We start from the raw sequence: 15,773 nt of genomic DNA on the forward strand, positions 1-15,773 counted from the left end.
ATCTTTAATTTTCATATAAAAATTATTTTCATTTAATTTCGCAAAAAATATGATTTGATATGATCACACACACACATTATTTAGAGCCATCTCCACAAAATATATACTTCCTGCCTCTCTCCTCAGACTGACTCCAACAGAGCTACCTAAACCCAAAAATAAGTCTCGTACAATATCAAATACCGGCTCCAACAGATGAGCCAACCAAACGACGCATTTTGCCCGCCAGCCCAAACGAAACCCAAAAAAAACATCGCCTCTCTCCTCGCTACGCAAATCTCCGAGCGGAGTCTGCTGCACCTTCTTCTCCACGCGTGACCTCCACCGGCAAGCACGCGAGCACACACACGAGCACGCACGCGACCTCCATCGGCAAGCACACGACCTCCACCGGCAACCACCGGATCCCCCGCCGCGACCTCCACCGCAAGCACGCACGTGAGCACGCAGGAGCACGTTGGCCTTCACGAGCACGCAACCTCCGCCGGCTAGCACGAGCACGCCGGCAAGCACTAGTAGCAGACGAGCAACGGTGGGCAAGCACAAGCACACTGGCCTTCACACGCACGTCGACAAAGCACGAGCATGAGCACACCGGCAAGCACGAGCACGAGCAAGCCTGCAAGCATGACCTCCGCCGGCCTTCTTCTCCAGCTCGCAGGAGCCCAAATCGAGCCTCCCGGCGCCCGAATCGAGCTTCCCCGCCTCCGAATCGACTTTCCCCACCGCCGAATCGAGCTTCCCCGTCCCCAAATCGAGCTCGTCGTGCGGTCCGCCACCACCTTCCTCCTCTGGCTCCACCGCGCGTTCCTGCGCCCGGGCAGGGACCTGGCTGGGCAGTACGGGATGTGGGGGGGTGGTGGAGGCGCCCGTGTGGGAGGACGTGGTGCGGGTGAACGTCGAGGCCGCGGCGGGCGAGGTAGGCAGCTCGGCGGCGTCCTCGGTCGTGCGGTCGTCCTTCGCTTCAGGATGGACTCTGCATTTGCGTCGCTGTTGGAGAGGACTAAATTATGAATGTCTTATCTTTTTCTATGCATAACCAAAACCGAAAATGGACGTTGTATTTAGGTCTCCTTGAGCCAGCTTCTGGCGCTCCCCCCCCCCCACCACCACCACCCCACCCCCACACCACACCCACCCACCGCCCTGCCGGTCGCGCCCCTTCTCCTCCGAGGTCGCCGCCTTCTTCCGTACGTCTTCTTCCTCCCGCGTCCCTGCCTCCGTTATTGCCCTTCCTCCGGCGCAGCCCCCGCCAGTGACGCGCTGCCGGCCGCCGTCGGCGCTCCTCCCACCTAGGTCGCCGCAGCGCAAGGTGCGCGCGCCCCCGCGGCGCCTGTAGCGGACCTCCCCTCGCCTTTCGAAGCCTCCGCCGGCCTCCTCCACCTTGGCGTCTTCCTGTCCATGCCTCTACCCGACAGAGACACCTCCGAGGTTGCGCCTTCCTCTCCCTCTCTAATTTTTCCAATACTCCAGTGATTTGGTTCCTCACCTAGGGTTTCAGTCCTCATGCCTGTTCCTATTGCATTGCCGCCTTCATCTTCGGCCGTCGGCTAGGCCAACGACTCGCTTCACAACCCCGATCTGGGTTGTCTCCCTCACCCTCCACCTCCCTGGCGCGTCAGGCCGATGAAGCCTGCGGATGTCGTGCAGCCTGAGGCCTACTAACGTGAAGAGGAGAAAGGCAGATAGTGATGCTCCGGTACATTGTGCTGCTCCCAAGATACACATATTTATATATCAAATAAGTTTGCATATTGAATTTAGCCATCCATGGATACAGTACATGGATTATTATTTATTAATTTACATACACAATGCAGTGTGTTATGACTGCAAAGCACAGCTGCAGTTTTTCCGATGTTCAGAACTAACCTCAAGGTGGCCGTCAGATTGACATGCTGCGGGGACTTCAATATGCTCCATGTCCCCTCCTTTACCTTTTCCCACAAATTAATTAGCGTCTTCGTGCTGTTTGACCTGTTGCCCTTCAAGGCTAAAGTGATGTATGTTTTTTTTTCTTTGTTTCAGCACAAAAAGGCAGCGTCTGCTCTTTGTGGATAGCCTGGATTGACTATTAAAATCTCATGGTATGGTAGTCCTTACTATTTACGTTGTTATTCTCATAGTTGAATTACATATCTGTTAAAAATAAGAATTCAAAAACACACAGGTTGCCAAATTGTTCAGTCAGTTTACAAGGTAACTACATTATGTAATGCTTCAATAAGCACCATGTCCCCTCCTCCTTTTCCTTTTCTCACAAATTAATTAGCGCCTCCATGCTGTTTAACCTGTTGGCCTTCAAGGCTAAAGTGATGTATGCATTTTTTCCTTTGTTTCAGCACAAAAATGGCAGCCTCTGCTCTTTGTGGATAGCCTGCATTAAAAAAAAGGGGCGCACCCAGTGCAGAGAGCTCCCGTTCTGTGCGGGGTCTGGGGAAGGGTGTTAGTGGCAAGCCTTACCCTCGCCTGTGCAATGCGAGGAGACCGTGACTCGAACCTGGGACCTTCCGGTCACAGGCGGTAAGACTCAACCGCTTGCACCAGGCCCGCCCTTCGTGGATAGCCTGCATTGACTATTAAAAATCTCATGGTATGTTAGTGCTTACAGTTTACGTCGTCATTCTCATAGTTGAATTAAGTATCTGTTAAAAACAGGAATTCGGATACACAAAAAGAGCGTACCCAGTGCAGAGAGCTCCTGCTCTGTGCGGGGTCTAGGGAAGGGTGTCAGTGGCAAGCCTTACCCTTGCCTGTGCAATGCGAGGAGACCGCGACTCGAACCTGGGACATTCCGGTCACAGGCGGTAAGACTCTACCGCTTGCACCAGGCCCGCCCTTCAGGAATTCGGATACACACAGGCTGTTAAATTGTTCATTGTCAGTTTACAACTCGAATTGCTGAATTTCCTTTTAGCGGGCATTGTACTGGGCCTGGATTGACTATTAAAATCTCATGATATGTTAGTCCTTACAGTTTAACATGTCATTCTCATAGTTGAATTACATATCTGTTAAAACCAGGAATATGGATACACACAACCTGTTAAGTTGTTCAGTCAGTTTACAACTTAGATTGCTGAATTTCTCTTTATGCACGCATTCCTGTGGATAAATCACAAAGAGGTGGTGCTAATTCCTTCCCAACCAACTCGACACATAGTGCCGATGCCTCTTTTTATGCTGGTTGCTGCCATGGCATGACTCAGTTTTGAAACTGACGCAACCTCCCTAGGAGACAGAACAACACATGTTCATGTTTTATGCCGCCATTTTTTCTTAGATCATCTTGCTACAACATGTCCTTTTATGGTCATCATTTATAATGTTAGAGCATCTCCAAGAGTACCCCAAATTTTGTTTCCCATCCATGTTTTTTTGCCAACTCCCAAAGTAGTATGGGGAGGAAAAAAAGAGACATCTCCTAGAGTACCTCATATTTGACTTTTAAAACATTAAAATTGTGGACCCACAATGGTTTTTTTGGCGGTTTTTTTTTTCTGGCGCGATCTCTTTCGTGGCACGGCACCGCGAAATCTTTTGCGCCGCCGCCGTTTTGGATGTCGTGTTCGTTGCATGCGGTTCCCAGCCGGCAGCAGCCAGGGACCTGACCCCTCTAGCCTGCATGTCCCTCTCCTAGCCGGCAGTGATAGGCTTTGGCAACCAGGCACTCGACCCCTCCAGCCTTCCAGCTCCCTCTCGTAGCCTTTGACAGCTAGGTATGTGAACGTATACTACTAGTATTCGTACGCAGTATATTTTGGCTTGAGATTGGCCGTAGATGTGTTTATGCCTTGATGATCAATTGTTGAATGAGATTCATATTAGTATATTTAGGCCACCAGTCATTTGAACACAGTGAATTCTCAGGCAGGCAGGGTAGACGTCATGACGAAATCACTTCTTCAAAGAGAATTGGATGATTCATCTTCAGATGACGACGATTATTTGATCTTCTCAACTTCTCAAATTGTGCAAACATATTCGAATGCTAAAGGAAGACATGGTGGTTCTGTCCCATGCCAAGTTATCTATCGAGATAGAGAAGGTGGCCACCAAAGGATATTTCAAGATTATTTGGCGGATGATCTGACATACGGTCCATATTTATTATGTCGGAGTTCGGTGTGCATTCACATAATTATGATTGGTACGTACTATGTAGTTAATTATTATATGAGTTGTTTAAATTTGTTTTTGTTTATTTCAGGTACACGATGAGTAGTACGAGCTTCATACTCATTATGTGACGACGTGTGGAAACACGACGTCGAAAAATGATGAGTAGGGAGCTTTTCCTACTAGCTTCCTACTTATTATGTGACGAGGACGTTGAAAAATGTTTCCCGTGCGACTACGGCCTCCCAATTTGTGGACATAGAAAAACAGTGTTAGTGAAAAACGATGTGGACATTTTAATTTTAATTAATATACTCATTTTTGTAGTTTTGTGGAAGTCAAGTTTATCATGTTTCGTTAGTTTGTTGGAAAATCCAAGTATATTTTTAGCGGTAGTTACGATAAAACAAGTTTTATCGAGACTAGTTTAGATAAAACTACAAGTCCAAACAACCCTAAAGACTGTTGGAAAATGCTGGTAGGCAATTAGTGTTTGGTTGGTGATATCAAGTAGTCCATTATCATCCCACTTTTTAGCTTTGTCTGGCTTGAAAGATCACATTCAGCGTAAGCTACTTATATGAGAAATAAAATTATTTTCCTAAATTTGAGTAAGACTCATAATGCACACTGCATCTAGAATGGGTTGATTTTCTAAACCAAACACTCCATTAAGTGTCGTTCCATCGCAAGTGCAAATGTTACTGTTTGCGTATGGAGGTAGTGAGGGGAGGGGCGCAAAATTATTGACAAAACTGAACCAACAAATGAAAAATATAGCCAAGAAAACATGATCTTTAAAAGGAAAAGAGAGCAAGAATACACATGAAGTTTCAGCGCATCACGACATAAGTAGCTCAATAGGCAAAGCACTTTCAAGGAAGAGAACGAACCTAACGATAGTACTTGCAACCTAAAACATTCTCTGAATTTACACCTTAACAAAAATTGGATTGCCAATGTTATCTACCTTTGTGTTACTATGCACCCAATCCACAGCTTCTCGGTAATGTTACAAAATGACAACAGTATCCATGCTCCAAGGTCTCGGATCATTCCTCCCAAGAACCAAGAACGGCAACAAACCAGGAACTACAAAACACCATGATGATGAGAAAGCAGAACCTGAAAGCTACATGCCACGATCTTAGTTGTGGTGGAATTGCTAGGCCACGCTTCCAAGATTAACAAAGAAAATGGCAGCCAAACATTAACAGTTCAGCTCCAAAATTTGCGCACAATTGAATTAACAGATATCCCCCTAAGGACCAATCAGAACACAAATGGATCTAGTCGACCAGGAAGGGTTCTTCACTATAGTATCATTTGTGACTGCTGAGGTTGTTGCCTTGAAACTGCAGGGCGCCCACCAACCTCCCTCCCCAATTTTCCAGCCAAGCAAAAATGTTTGCACAACAGGATAACTGACAAATATCGAATCAGATCTGCACAGTAAAACTTGTAAGTAGTCTTTGGTGTTACTGAATCTGCTGTGAGCCTACAATAGCCTCCACCAACTTACAATTCTTCCGCTTCACAACCATAATCATCCATGTCCAACCAAATTCATGCAGCAAGACCTGTAAACAGAAAATTCAAAAAAATATAATAAAAAAACTAGTAGGAACATGACCACAAGTATATTTATACTTAAAAAATATCTCAGATTTGTATTCAACCAGCAAACCATTGGGTGACAGTTTTGGTTTTAAACCCCCAAAACTCCATGCTATTTCTGGTCTAACCCTATAATTGTGAAGTCTAAGGTGTACAGAAGACATGAACAGCAGAACAGGTCGGGGTTTAATTGCAAGAGGTGACGAATATTTGCGCACAGAACAGGTCGGGGTATAGTGGTAATCGGTAAGATAGCAATATTGCCTCCATTGCACAAAAGATATATGCCCATTACACAAAAGAAATAATGCTGTCCTCTATACTCTGCAAAATTTCATGGTGTTTATATCATTCATGGTGTAGCTTACAAAACTAATTTAGCTATCTTATCATGTTGTGTTACTAGATTCATTGGACAATATTTAGTAAACACTTACACCATTCAGAATGGAGCCTCAAGTGATTCATCCCACACATCACCACTTCCATTTGAAGCATCCTCACCATCTTCTTCCATGGACAATCTAATATATTCTCTATGCGCAAACCGATCCCACTCAGTTAGAGTTGGATTTTCACGTTCCTACAATTAAACATTATCCAATTATTTAACTTAATTAACTTAATACTTGGCAGCAAATCTAAAGTTTATTAAGGGTTATAATCACCTGGCGAATGAGGAATGGATCACGAGTTTCAAACGCCATGAACTTGTTGAGATTGAAAAGAATATTGAATATATTTCCTGAGAGTTTACACCGTTTTAAGTCCCGTAGAGTGAAATAGCTCTCATTCTGTAGAAAGGAAAATATTTATCAAGCCCAGATAAAATGTTTGCGGAATATGTATGAGAATCTACCTCTGGTCCAATCATATCAATCATCTGGCATAATATGTCCTCAAAAAGCACAGGCTCTTGTGCCATGCACTCCATTCGGTGCAATTGCTCCTCGTAGAAAAATTGCATTTCATTGGAAGTTAAAATACCATTACCATCAAGATCGATGCACTTAAACCTGTGAAAGTTGTTTCCCATATTTCAATAACAAACAATTACAATATTTCAATAAAATTACACACTATAACCTGAGTTATACAACGTGCACAGCAAAGATAGAAAGTTGTTTCCCTCCAATACCAAATATATATGTCCATTCAGCCATCTCTCAAATGCATCATGCAACAAATATAAGTCCATGATAACTCCAATGCACCTTTTTGCTTCATTCTTCCATGTCTACCCCTACCTAAATGCACATTGATCAATGCGATATACTTGCTACTCATCTTAGGTGCTGTTTGGTTGTAGGATAGGTAATGCAAACGTAAAGGAATCAAGCTGCAGCAGTATCCGAAATGGAACAAGAGATTACATGATTTGTTTGGTTCACTCCACATCCGTAGCATTATCTGATCCCGCTGGATGGGGAGCGTAGTCATGATTCTACTAAGCCAGTATTCGTTTGCAGGGCACCTGATACCAGCACATCACAAGCAAACACAACCTAGCGTGATTCGTTGACACTGTGATTGGACCCCACGCCAAATCAGTCCAACCAAACAGCACCTTAAACTCTAGCAATGATATAAAGTCTAAATGGGTTTGGTTTGAGGAACCACCTCATGCTACATGAGTTGGTGCATCATGAGTTCATCCCATGAACTTTGGTGGAATCAACCCATTCCTCATGCATATACTAATTATTAGTTTGTGAGGAATGAGGTGGTGATGTATCAACCATTCTATTACACAAACCAAACAAAAAAAGTAAGGAGTGACATGATAATGGATCAACTCATTCCTCAAACCAAACACACCCTAAGATTACAAATTGTAAGGTGGAATCATCTTATCACATTAAGACAAAAGGAACAGTTCTACAAAAAAAATACAACTATTCAGAACACAGCTACAACTTACCAGTATTCAAGGCTAGGCTCAGATGATTTGTCTTCCTCTGATAATATAAAGTAAACAAAGTCTTCATAACCCATCTTTCCTTCTGACATGCTTGTGAATTTCCTTGGGATCTAATAACAGTAAAAGAGGCAATATAAGGACACAAAGCACAACATTTTGGTAATAAAGGGCTAAGGTTTGAATACCAAAATGGAATAGACTAACCTGTGTGAAAATTCTATCAACTATTCTATAGGTCAACGAATGATTTCCATATCTGATGAGATTTTCCTTATCAATCAAAAAATCGTGATCTGTATCCAGCTCCCAGAATTTACAGTAGATCACATAAAAGTGCTCATATGAGAAGTATCTGCATCAAATCATGAGCCAAGATTATCAACTTGGGAAACATTATACAAAGGATACTGTTAAGACTATATAAAGAAAACACAGTGAACAAATGTAATCCACACAAAAACAAATGGAAGCAGAGGACAGGTACTCCCTCCGTTCCAAACTGTAAGTTGTTTTGGCTTTCCTAGGTACATAGCTTTTGCTATGCACAAAAACATATGCGCAATGTCTAGATGCATAGTAAAAACTATGTATTGAAGAAAGCCAAAACGACTTACAATTTCGAACAGAGGGAGTACAAAAATGCATGTACGCAACTGCATCATGATAAATAGTGTGATAAAAACCTCAGTTCTGCTCAGAACTCATATGGTGATGCACAATGAATAGACAGTGGCGATCTGCTAGGATGTCATATATAATTACCTCAACACTTTGTTGATATCTTCTTCCTCATCTAACTGCTGAAGTGCAGCAATTAAATTTCCACGTTTGAGCTCTCTCAGAGTCAGATGGCCATTCCCAGATCTATTTATGGAGTAAAAGATTCTATATATTACAGTCTCCGCTGAAGAAAACAACAAGAAATGCAGCAAACATTAGCAACAGTCCAAAACATTCAGCAAATCTGACCTTAAAAACAAAATGGATAGTTGAGTTAGTTTTAGTGATGGTTGGTAATGCTCCAGACTTCATGCAACCAACACTTGTTGCCTACCAGCAGTTTCCAATAGCTAAGGGAAAGAATTCAAATCAGGGTGCCATCATTGCCCGTAAATTCCTATGGCAAGAACCACGAAGTGAAAGACAAGGCTGTCCGGCTACACTAGAACTACTTTAAATGAAAAGGTATCATATTATGTGTCCATGTCTATGTGACAGACAAGCTTACTGGAAAACATATAAGAGTCCACAAAATCATATTTCAAATATGTCTAGCAAAAGACCGATCGGCTGTAAACACCTAACACTGTAAGGATGCTGCTCTACCACCAAGTAAAGGGCTTGCCATTCATATGTGCATTTCTCAAGGAATAGAAGAATAAAAAAGCATGGAAAAGCACATCTATGAAGTACAAATTGGAGTGAAGAATTAATTCTCAAGTCTGCTAATTCACTTGGACTTTGGATAGCAGGAACTACCATATCTCTCCTGAAACTCAGGGGTCCCTTGTAAAAACTCTAAGCCAGGGTGAGTTGCCAGTAGTTCTTTCAGGACAGGCTTGAAGTCATCCTGTACATTCGAATGTATTTTCCCCCCATCAGTATAAAATTAGTCACACAGAATGAAAGAACTAAAATCTCTCCTAGATTCATCTATGCCCGTGTTAGCACTGAGAACATTCGGAAGAAAATAGCTGACCTGAGTGAGATGTGTGTAACCCGGCTTGCTTAATATTTCAAATATTTGACTAGCCATATCCATTGTAATCTTATTGTCATTGATCCAGTACTCCACAAATGCATCCCTGTGTTTAGATAGAGTTAGACTACCATACTTAAATCTTTCTTCAGAATAATCAGTGTTGGTGAAACAGACTGCCATTTTACATCGAATCACTAGCACAATTTATCACATGTAGAGATTCAAGTTTGATGAAAGGTGGGTCAACCCAAAACCCAATCTTCCACACTGAACTCTACCTCCACCTCATAGTGTTTTGTTTTTTCTTTTTTTTCTAGGATTTACAGACCAAATGAAGTAGAGTGCGTCATTGGGTTAATTGACGCATTTGTTTCCCTAATTGTTCAAACATAGTAAAGAAAACATTACTAAACATAAATCACATTCCCAAGTAATAATTGAGAAACTACGAAACAAAGCAGAAGTTGAGTGACGCCAAATTTTACCATCAAAGCTATAGAGCATGTTACATGATCTGACACACTAGTAGGGAAAGGCAAGCTAGAAGCTGCAACACTTCTCTTAATGAACAAATTCAGCAAATCAGGTTCCAAACCAGTGGCTAAGGTACGATCTAGCATTACAGGTATGAACGAAATCAAAGAAAAGCTAGCATCAGTGATTCAAGGAGGAAGCAGGATAACAGAAACCACTTTTGCATGTATCAATGTTTTTGCAATGGCAACTTTGCTAGACCTTGTAACTACTAACCAGTAACCTATATAATTCCTTTGAAGAGGAATATACATATGGATGCAGCTTTCAACCAAAAGGTTGAAGCCATTTGTGTGATGGAGTATCACTTAGCCTTGAAATGTCATGCACAGTAGTCCAGGTACTAGCCAAGCATGATACACTACTAAAACTGTAAGCACTTGCATGAACAAGACAAAACTAACTGACCAAAATGTATACTCCCTCCATTCCAAAATGTCAGGTTTTTTAATTTTGTCGAGTCAAAATTCAACTTCAAGAAATTTATGGAAAATATATTACCACCCACCCCCCCAAAAGAAAAAAACTACAAATGTAGGTTCTTTTAGCCCTCTGAACTATTCTCAAAATGCAAGTCAACCAAGAACTTCTATATGCATCTTTTACCCTTTTCTTCCCTACTTAATAAATGCCAATACTCTCACAGATGAATGAGCCCTCTTTCCCAATGCAGAATAATGAAGGGCAACAAGGTCATTTGACCTACTTTCTTAATCCTTGTGCAAAAGTCTTAAACAACATTTGGAATAAGAGGGGTTTAGCATCTACTATACCAAATAAATGCGCTATCATGGTGGACTTGAAACTAATTTGATGTTGTGGATGTTGGTGCATTTTTCTATAAACTTGGGCAAAGCGAAGTTTGACTTAGGTCAAAAAAAAAAACACCTTAGATTTTGGTGGTGTTTTTTTTCCTCATTATTATCTTAATGGTCCTTATAGTAGTTGAACTGCCCACAGTCAATTAAAGAATCATGTGATGGCTTAAAAACGAATGGTCAACATGTGATATCCAACTAAAGTGCTGAAAACCTATGATAAGTTGTGGCAAAAGCAAAGATTAATGTTTGTCTAAGTGACAAAGGAGGTAAAAGGCATAAACACATATGACCGTAATCAAGTAGAACTAGCATTTAGCATGTTTACAATCAACGAGGACGCAGAAGAAACCAACACCCCAAAGAATAAAGAACAAACTGAAATAGGATAAGGAAACACTAGCCTGACATCTAAAAGTAACTATAGTTCCTCAACTGGATCTTTACATCATTACATGGGTGTCACCATAGACCTTGGGTTCAGATGTCGAACATCATACCTTGAGACAGTTCCGGTGCATGCAACATCAATTTTCTTGAAAAGGACACTAGAGAAGAATGAAGGAAGTTTACATATGTCCTTTGTGACCGATCTGAATTCTGGTATGGACAAGTAAAAGTATAAAAGCTTCAGAAATCATTGCAATGACAGAAAATAAGCTGTGAAGCCGTATTCACCTTGAATCTGAAGTCCCTCCCCACCAAAAAATAGGTGATCTGTTCTTGATAAGCACTGCTCCTTCAAATCTTTTGTAGGAGGACGCCCATTCTTGAAGTAAAACTATAAAACATATTGGTCCAGGAAAATTTTGTGCTTAAACAATGCAGCAACAAAAACTACAATAATAGTTACAAGGACAGGTGTGAAGTACCTGAGGTATAACTTCTGTCACTGGTTCACTAACTAATTTTAATGGAGAACCCAAGGACGATGGTCCAGCTCCAGATCCTCGTCTCATAACACGGGGGGAACCAGAAGTGCTCCTAGGAGAAAGTGGTGGAGCACTACCAGCAGGAAACATCGACGGTAGAGAACCACTTGAAGCAGCATTTGTGCTAGCCGAGCTTCCAGCAACATTAAGCACGGCACCAGTCTTTGCATCCTCAATCAAAGACTTTACCTAATGTACATGAAAAATAAACACTGTAAGAAACTGTGCATCTGACTTCCTATCTACTCCCTCCGTTCCAAATTGTAATTCGTTTTAGCTTTTCTAGATATACATAGCTTTTGCTATGCATCTAGATATACACTATGTCTAGATACATAATAAAAACTATGAATCTAGAAAAGCCAAAATGACTTACAATTTGAAACAGAGGGAGTACACTACAGAGTTTCAGATCATTCACATAAACACAGAGAAAGAAAAACTCAACAATTTACAATAAATAAAGTTACAAAAGATCTGCATTTGCTGGAGAGGATACCTATAGATAATCACACACAAGGAAAAAAATCACACAGCAGATATGCAAATACAGCTCTAACAGTGGTAGTGGTCGCAAAGGAAGAAGAATATTGTAGCACCATTGGACAAAGTAACAGTATCCTCATAGTTCATAAAGCCTAAATCTGTAGGCAAAACTACTGTAGGTTTCATAAAGCATCATATTGCCAATGCAAGTTTTCCATTTTCACCCCTAGGTATCATGCATTTATTCAATCAATTCAAGCCTAAAACCCATTGCAACTGGCCATCCTTATTTCCCGATGGAATATCTTATGGGCAAACAGATATATTTAGAAACCAAAACATACCAGGCCACAGAAAGAGTTATAGCTTCCAATATATCTATGCTAAGTACGTATCAAGGCCCATTCTAAGCCGATATGGCCCATGAGGCTCTCTATATAATGTCATCTCCACTAATGGAGTCATTGTCTTCTGAAATCTTTGAGATTAGTAACATGGTATCAAAGCCATGGATTAGGGGTAGGGTTAGTGATAATCCAATGTTTTAACTTTTAACCCAACCACTATCCACTCTTCCTGCCGGTGTCTTCATCCTCCGTTCAGCCGGTGCATTGTTAGTCCGCTTGCTGTTGTGCTATAGAAAAAATAACCTACTGTAGTGGTAGCACCATGGTCGTTACATGGTCTATTGCTGCAGCACCGCAAACAGATACTATTTTGAAACAACAATAAGGTTCATATATACCTAAACGAGCAAGCATAAACTAAGCTACCAAGGAGCACTTGAGAAAAATCAAAGGAACAGCGCACACTCTCTCAACTCAAAAGTCATTGCACTCAGCGTCAAATATAAATAAATGCAATTGTTCACAAAAAGCTACCGGCCACAAACCAGAAATGAGCTAAGAATCAAAATCAGCATCACTGTTGGAAAGTTAAAATACAGCACAGCTAACTTAAAATATTCTGCATGCCTCTACCGTAATGCTATTGCGAAGAGAAAACCTCAAGTCCAAAATTCCATGTCCATGAAAAGGTAGAATCAATCTATGTAATAGGCCCCCAATAAGCACTTTGCAAAATTGATGGACAACACAACCTAACTTAAATTGGAGACAGGCATAGCTAACCATCTTAAGCTAGTGTTCTTACAGTGTAGCACCACAAAAATGGCATCAATAGGAATGTACATGTTTGCATACCCAACACATACGATCTGCTCATAAAGCTCAGACCACCTCACTAGTATCAACCATAAATCAACCACCAGCTACTCTCTTAAACTCTACTTATACAGCAATCAGGCCCGTCCCTAGGGGTGTGAGGCCGGTGCGACCCAAATTGAGGGCCCCTACAGGCAATGTCGCACCAGTGACCCGCTATATTCCATGGCCAAATTACTGTGTTTGACCGACCAATGCAAATGCAGCATTCCGTTTGCTCGTGGCTAGTGTCTGTTCATATCCCGTCCAGCCGTCTCGGACGATCAGAGAGGCGTTTGTTCTGTTGTTCATCACATGCAGAAGGGCCAAGCACCAACAGGCAGTGCCAGTGTGCTGCAGCAGTGGAGCATGCCTGCCAGAAGCCAGCCGCCGCGCAGCCTGATCTGCATGGCTGCAGGGTTCAGGCCTTGCTTAGCGACAAGCAAAATAAGTGCAGCAGCAGCAGCACGTCGGTCAGGCCGCGAGCTCTGCGCCGGCCGCGTCCTCGGCGCGCCGCCCGGGTGGTGAGCTCCGCACCGGCCGCGTCCTGCTGCTCAGCTGTGGCGCTCCCGTCGCCGGCTGCTCGCCTGCGGCGCGCGGGGTCACGACAGCGGCTCGTCGGTCAGGCCGCGAGCTCCGCGCCGGCCGCGTCCTCGGCGCGCCGCCCGGGCGGTGAGCTCCGCACCGGCCGCGTCCTGCTGCTCGGCTGTGGTGCTCCCGTCGCCGGCTGCTCGCCCACGGCGCGCGGGGTCACGACAGCGGCTCGTCGGCTCGCCCGCAAGCCCGCAGCCGCCGCCGCCAGCAGCGCCCGCCGTGGCCGCGTCGGGATGGAGAGAGAGCCGGAGAGAGAGATGAGGAGGAAGAAGAAGATGACATGTGGGGCCCGCGTGTCAGTGACAGGGGAGATGAAGTATACGTCTTCGTATACGCCTGCAGCTGGGCCCAGGCTGTGTCCATACGTATTCAGTGGCATTTTTGTGGGAAACGAAGAATTGTAATGGCATCCTTCAAAATAGTCGAATAGTAATGGCGTTTCTCCAAACATCGAAAATTATAATGACATGAATCCAAATAACCCAAAAAAAACTGTTTAGCAACATGAATCCTTTACACGAACTGTATATGCATTTTAAGCAGTCTTCTATGGTTGTCACTTAAATCGACAAACTAACAATTAAGATCAAATATTTAACTAAGAAAGGGCACCCCAACCTTCCAGGCTCACTAAACTACAGACGTAGCATCTTGGAACTGCAAAGTTTAAAATAATCAAAGCCAACCCTTGCACACAGACTACCAGATAATCACAGGAAGCAGAAACAAATGCTATATCCATGCTGCCCAGTTACGCTGAAATTTACATTGGCGAGTTTCCAAGAACAAGATCATAGACAAAGAAACATAGGTAAGAACAAAGACAAACCAAGCCACTAAATGAACCCTGCACTTTGGCCTACCAAACTCCATCATCATATTTCATCGAAGTCACAAGCTCGTAAATGCGATATACGAAGTAACAACCTAACCAGTACGCGCCGCAGCACAAAGGACGCCAACCAAAACGTTCCAACGATGTTTCTAACTTGTCTGAGCATAAGATCAGAGTCCAGAGAAATTTAAGCACAAAGCAAAGCAGCAAGCGAGGAAGGCGAGAGGGCGCGTTGAAGGGATACCAGCTTGGTCGTCTCGGGTAGCACGAGCCACTGCGAGTAGAGCGCATCAGCTATTATGGAGTTCTCGCGAAGCGCGCCCGGCGCGAGCTCCGCCAGCTGCAGCAGCTCCGGGTCCAGCGCTGCAGCGTCCCTCCTCGCCGGCTCCACCTCCATTACTCGCAAGCTCTAGAGGCCTTCTCATACACCAAGCCGGCCACCAAAACCCAGATCTGCCCCCGCGCGTCCGGACGCTGTTCCGGCGGGGAGGAAGGGCGCAAATCGGAGCTCAGCGGGATCAGCGAGGAGCAACGAAGGAGGATCGAGTGCCGGCAGCAGCGGGATCTGAAGCGACGGCTGGAGGCGCGGGGCGGGAGCAGGCGAAACCCTAGGCAAAGCAGCCGAGCGAGGAGGAGATGGGAGAGACGGGAAGACGGTGATGTGGTAATGGTGGGCGTCGAGCCGTCGATATAACAGCGGAGGGCAAAATAAATTTGTCTTTCGGATGCCACTCTCGGTTAGGGCTAAGCTAGAATTGAGCAAAAATAAACTTGTCTTTCGGAGTAGATCTATGTGTACACGTCTCTTTGAACTTCCAATTCCAAAATCCAAAAATCTAAAAAGAGCGTAGAAATATAATGTTGTACTCTAACATGTTAGATCGTATGGATTATACAAAAAAAAATGTAAGATTGAATGCCTGGATGAAGTGCAAAAAGAAAAATACAGAGATCGGATAGGAGGAGCTGATACAGCTACGAAATTTAGCATCGTGATACAATTTCTCCAAATT

The 15,773-nt window shown here is 43.5% G+C and overlaps 1 protein-coding gene and 1 long non-coding RNA gene across 15 annotated transcripts; one reads left to right on the top strand and one right to left on the bottom strand.

Annotated features, from left to right (window-relative positions):
* The first annotated feature begins 1,121 nt into the window (after positions 1-1,121).
* Positions 1,122-4,479, top strand: LOC136520768 (uncharacterized). Of its 13 annotated transcripts, XR_010775385.1 has the most exons (6): positions 1,122-1,699; positions 1,821-1,923; positions 2,029-2,087; positions 2,171-2,199; positions 2,343-2,593; positions 2,659-4,479. It is a non-coding gene; the product is annotated as an uncharacterized lncRNA (long non-coding RNA). The 13 variants fall into 13 exon arrangements; XR_010775371.1 differs by having other exon boundaries at positions 1,821-2,087; XR_010775381.1 differs by lacking the exon at positions 2,171-2,199.
* Positions 4,480-5,227: 748 nt separating this feature from the next.
* On the bottom strand, positions 5,228-15,457 carry LOC136520757 (probable serine/threonine protein phosphatase 2A regulatory subunit B''delta). Of its 2 annotated transcripts, XR_010775366.1 has the most exons (14): positions 15,005-15,457; positions 11,584-11,832; positions 11,390-11,492; positions 11,212-11,311; positions 9,357-9,462; positions 9,137-9,227; positions 8,420-8,561; positions 7,862-8,009; positions 7,658-7,767; positions 6,596-6,752; positions 6,405-6,530; positions 6,174-6,319; positions 5,642-5,699; positions 5,228-5,564 (listed from the first exon to the last, which is right to left on the bottom strand). XR_010775366.1 is itself a non-coding variant. In XM_066514412.1 (13 exons), exons 1-12 carry the CDS (start codon positions 15,155-15,157, stop codon positions 6,179-6,181), a joined length of 1,626 nt encoding a protein of 541 aa, XP_066370509.1. In that variant the 5' UTR covers positions 15,158-15,457; the 3' UTR covers positions 5,228-5,699; positions 6,174-6,178. The 2 variants fall into 2 exon arrangements, 1 of the variants encoding a protein (XP_066370509.1); XM_066514412.1 differs by having other exon boundaries at positions 5,228-5,699.
* Positions 15,458-15,773: the final 316 nt, after the last annotated feature.

This window comes from Miscanthus floridulus, chromosome 2, assembly GCF_019320115.1.
Source record: "Miscanthus floridulus cultivar M001 chromosome 2, ASM1932011v1, whole genome shotgun sequence".
Taxonomy (NCBI): Eukaryota; Viridiplantae; Streptophyta; class Magnoliopsida; order Poales; family Poaceae; genus Miscanthus; species Miscanthus floridulus.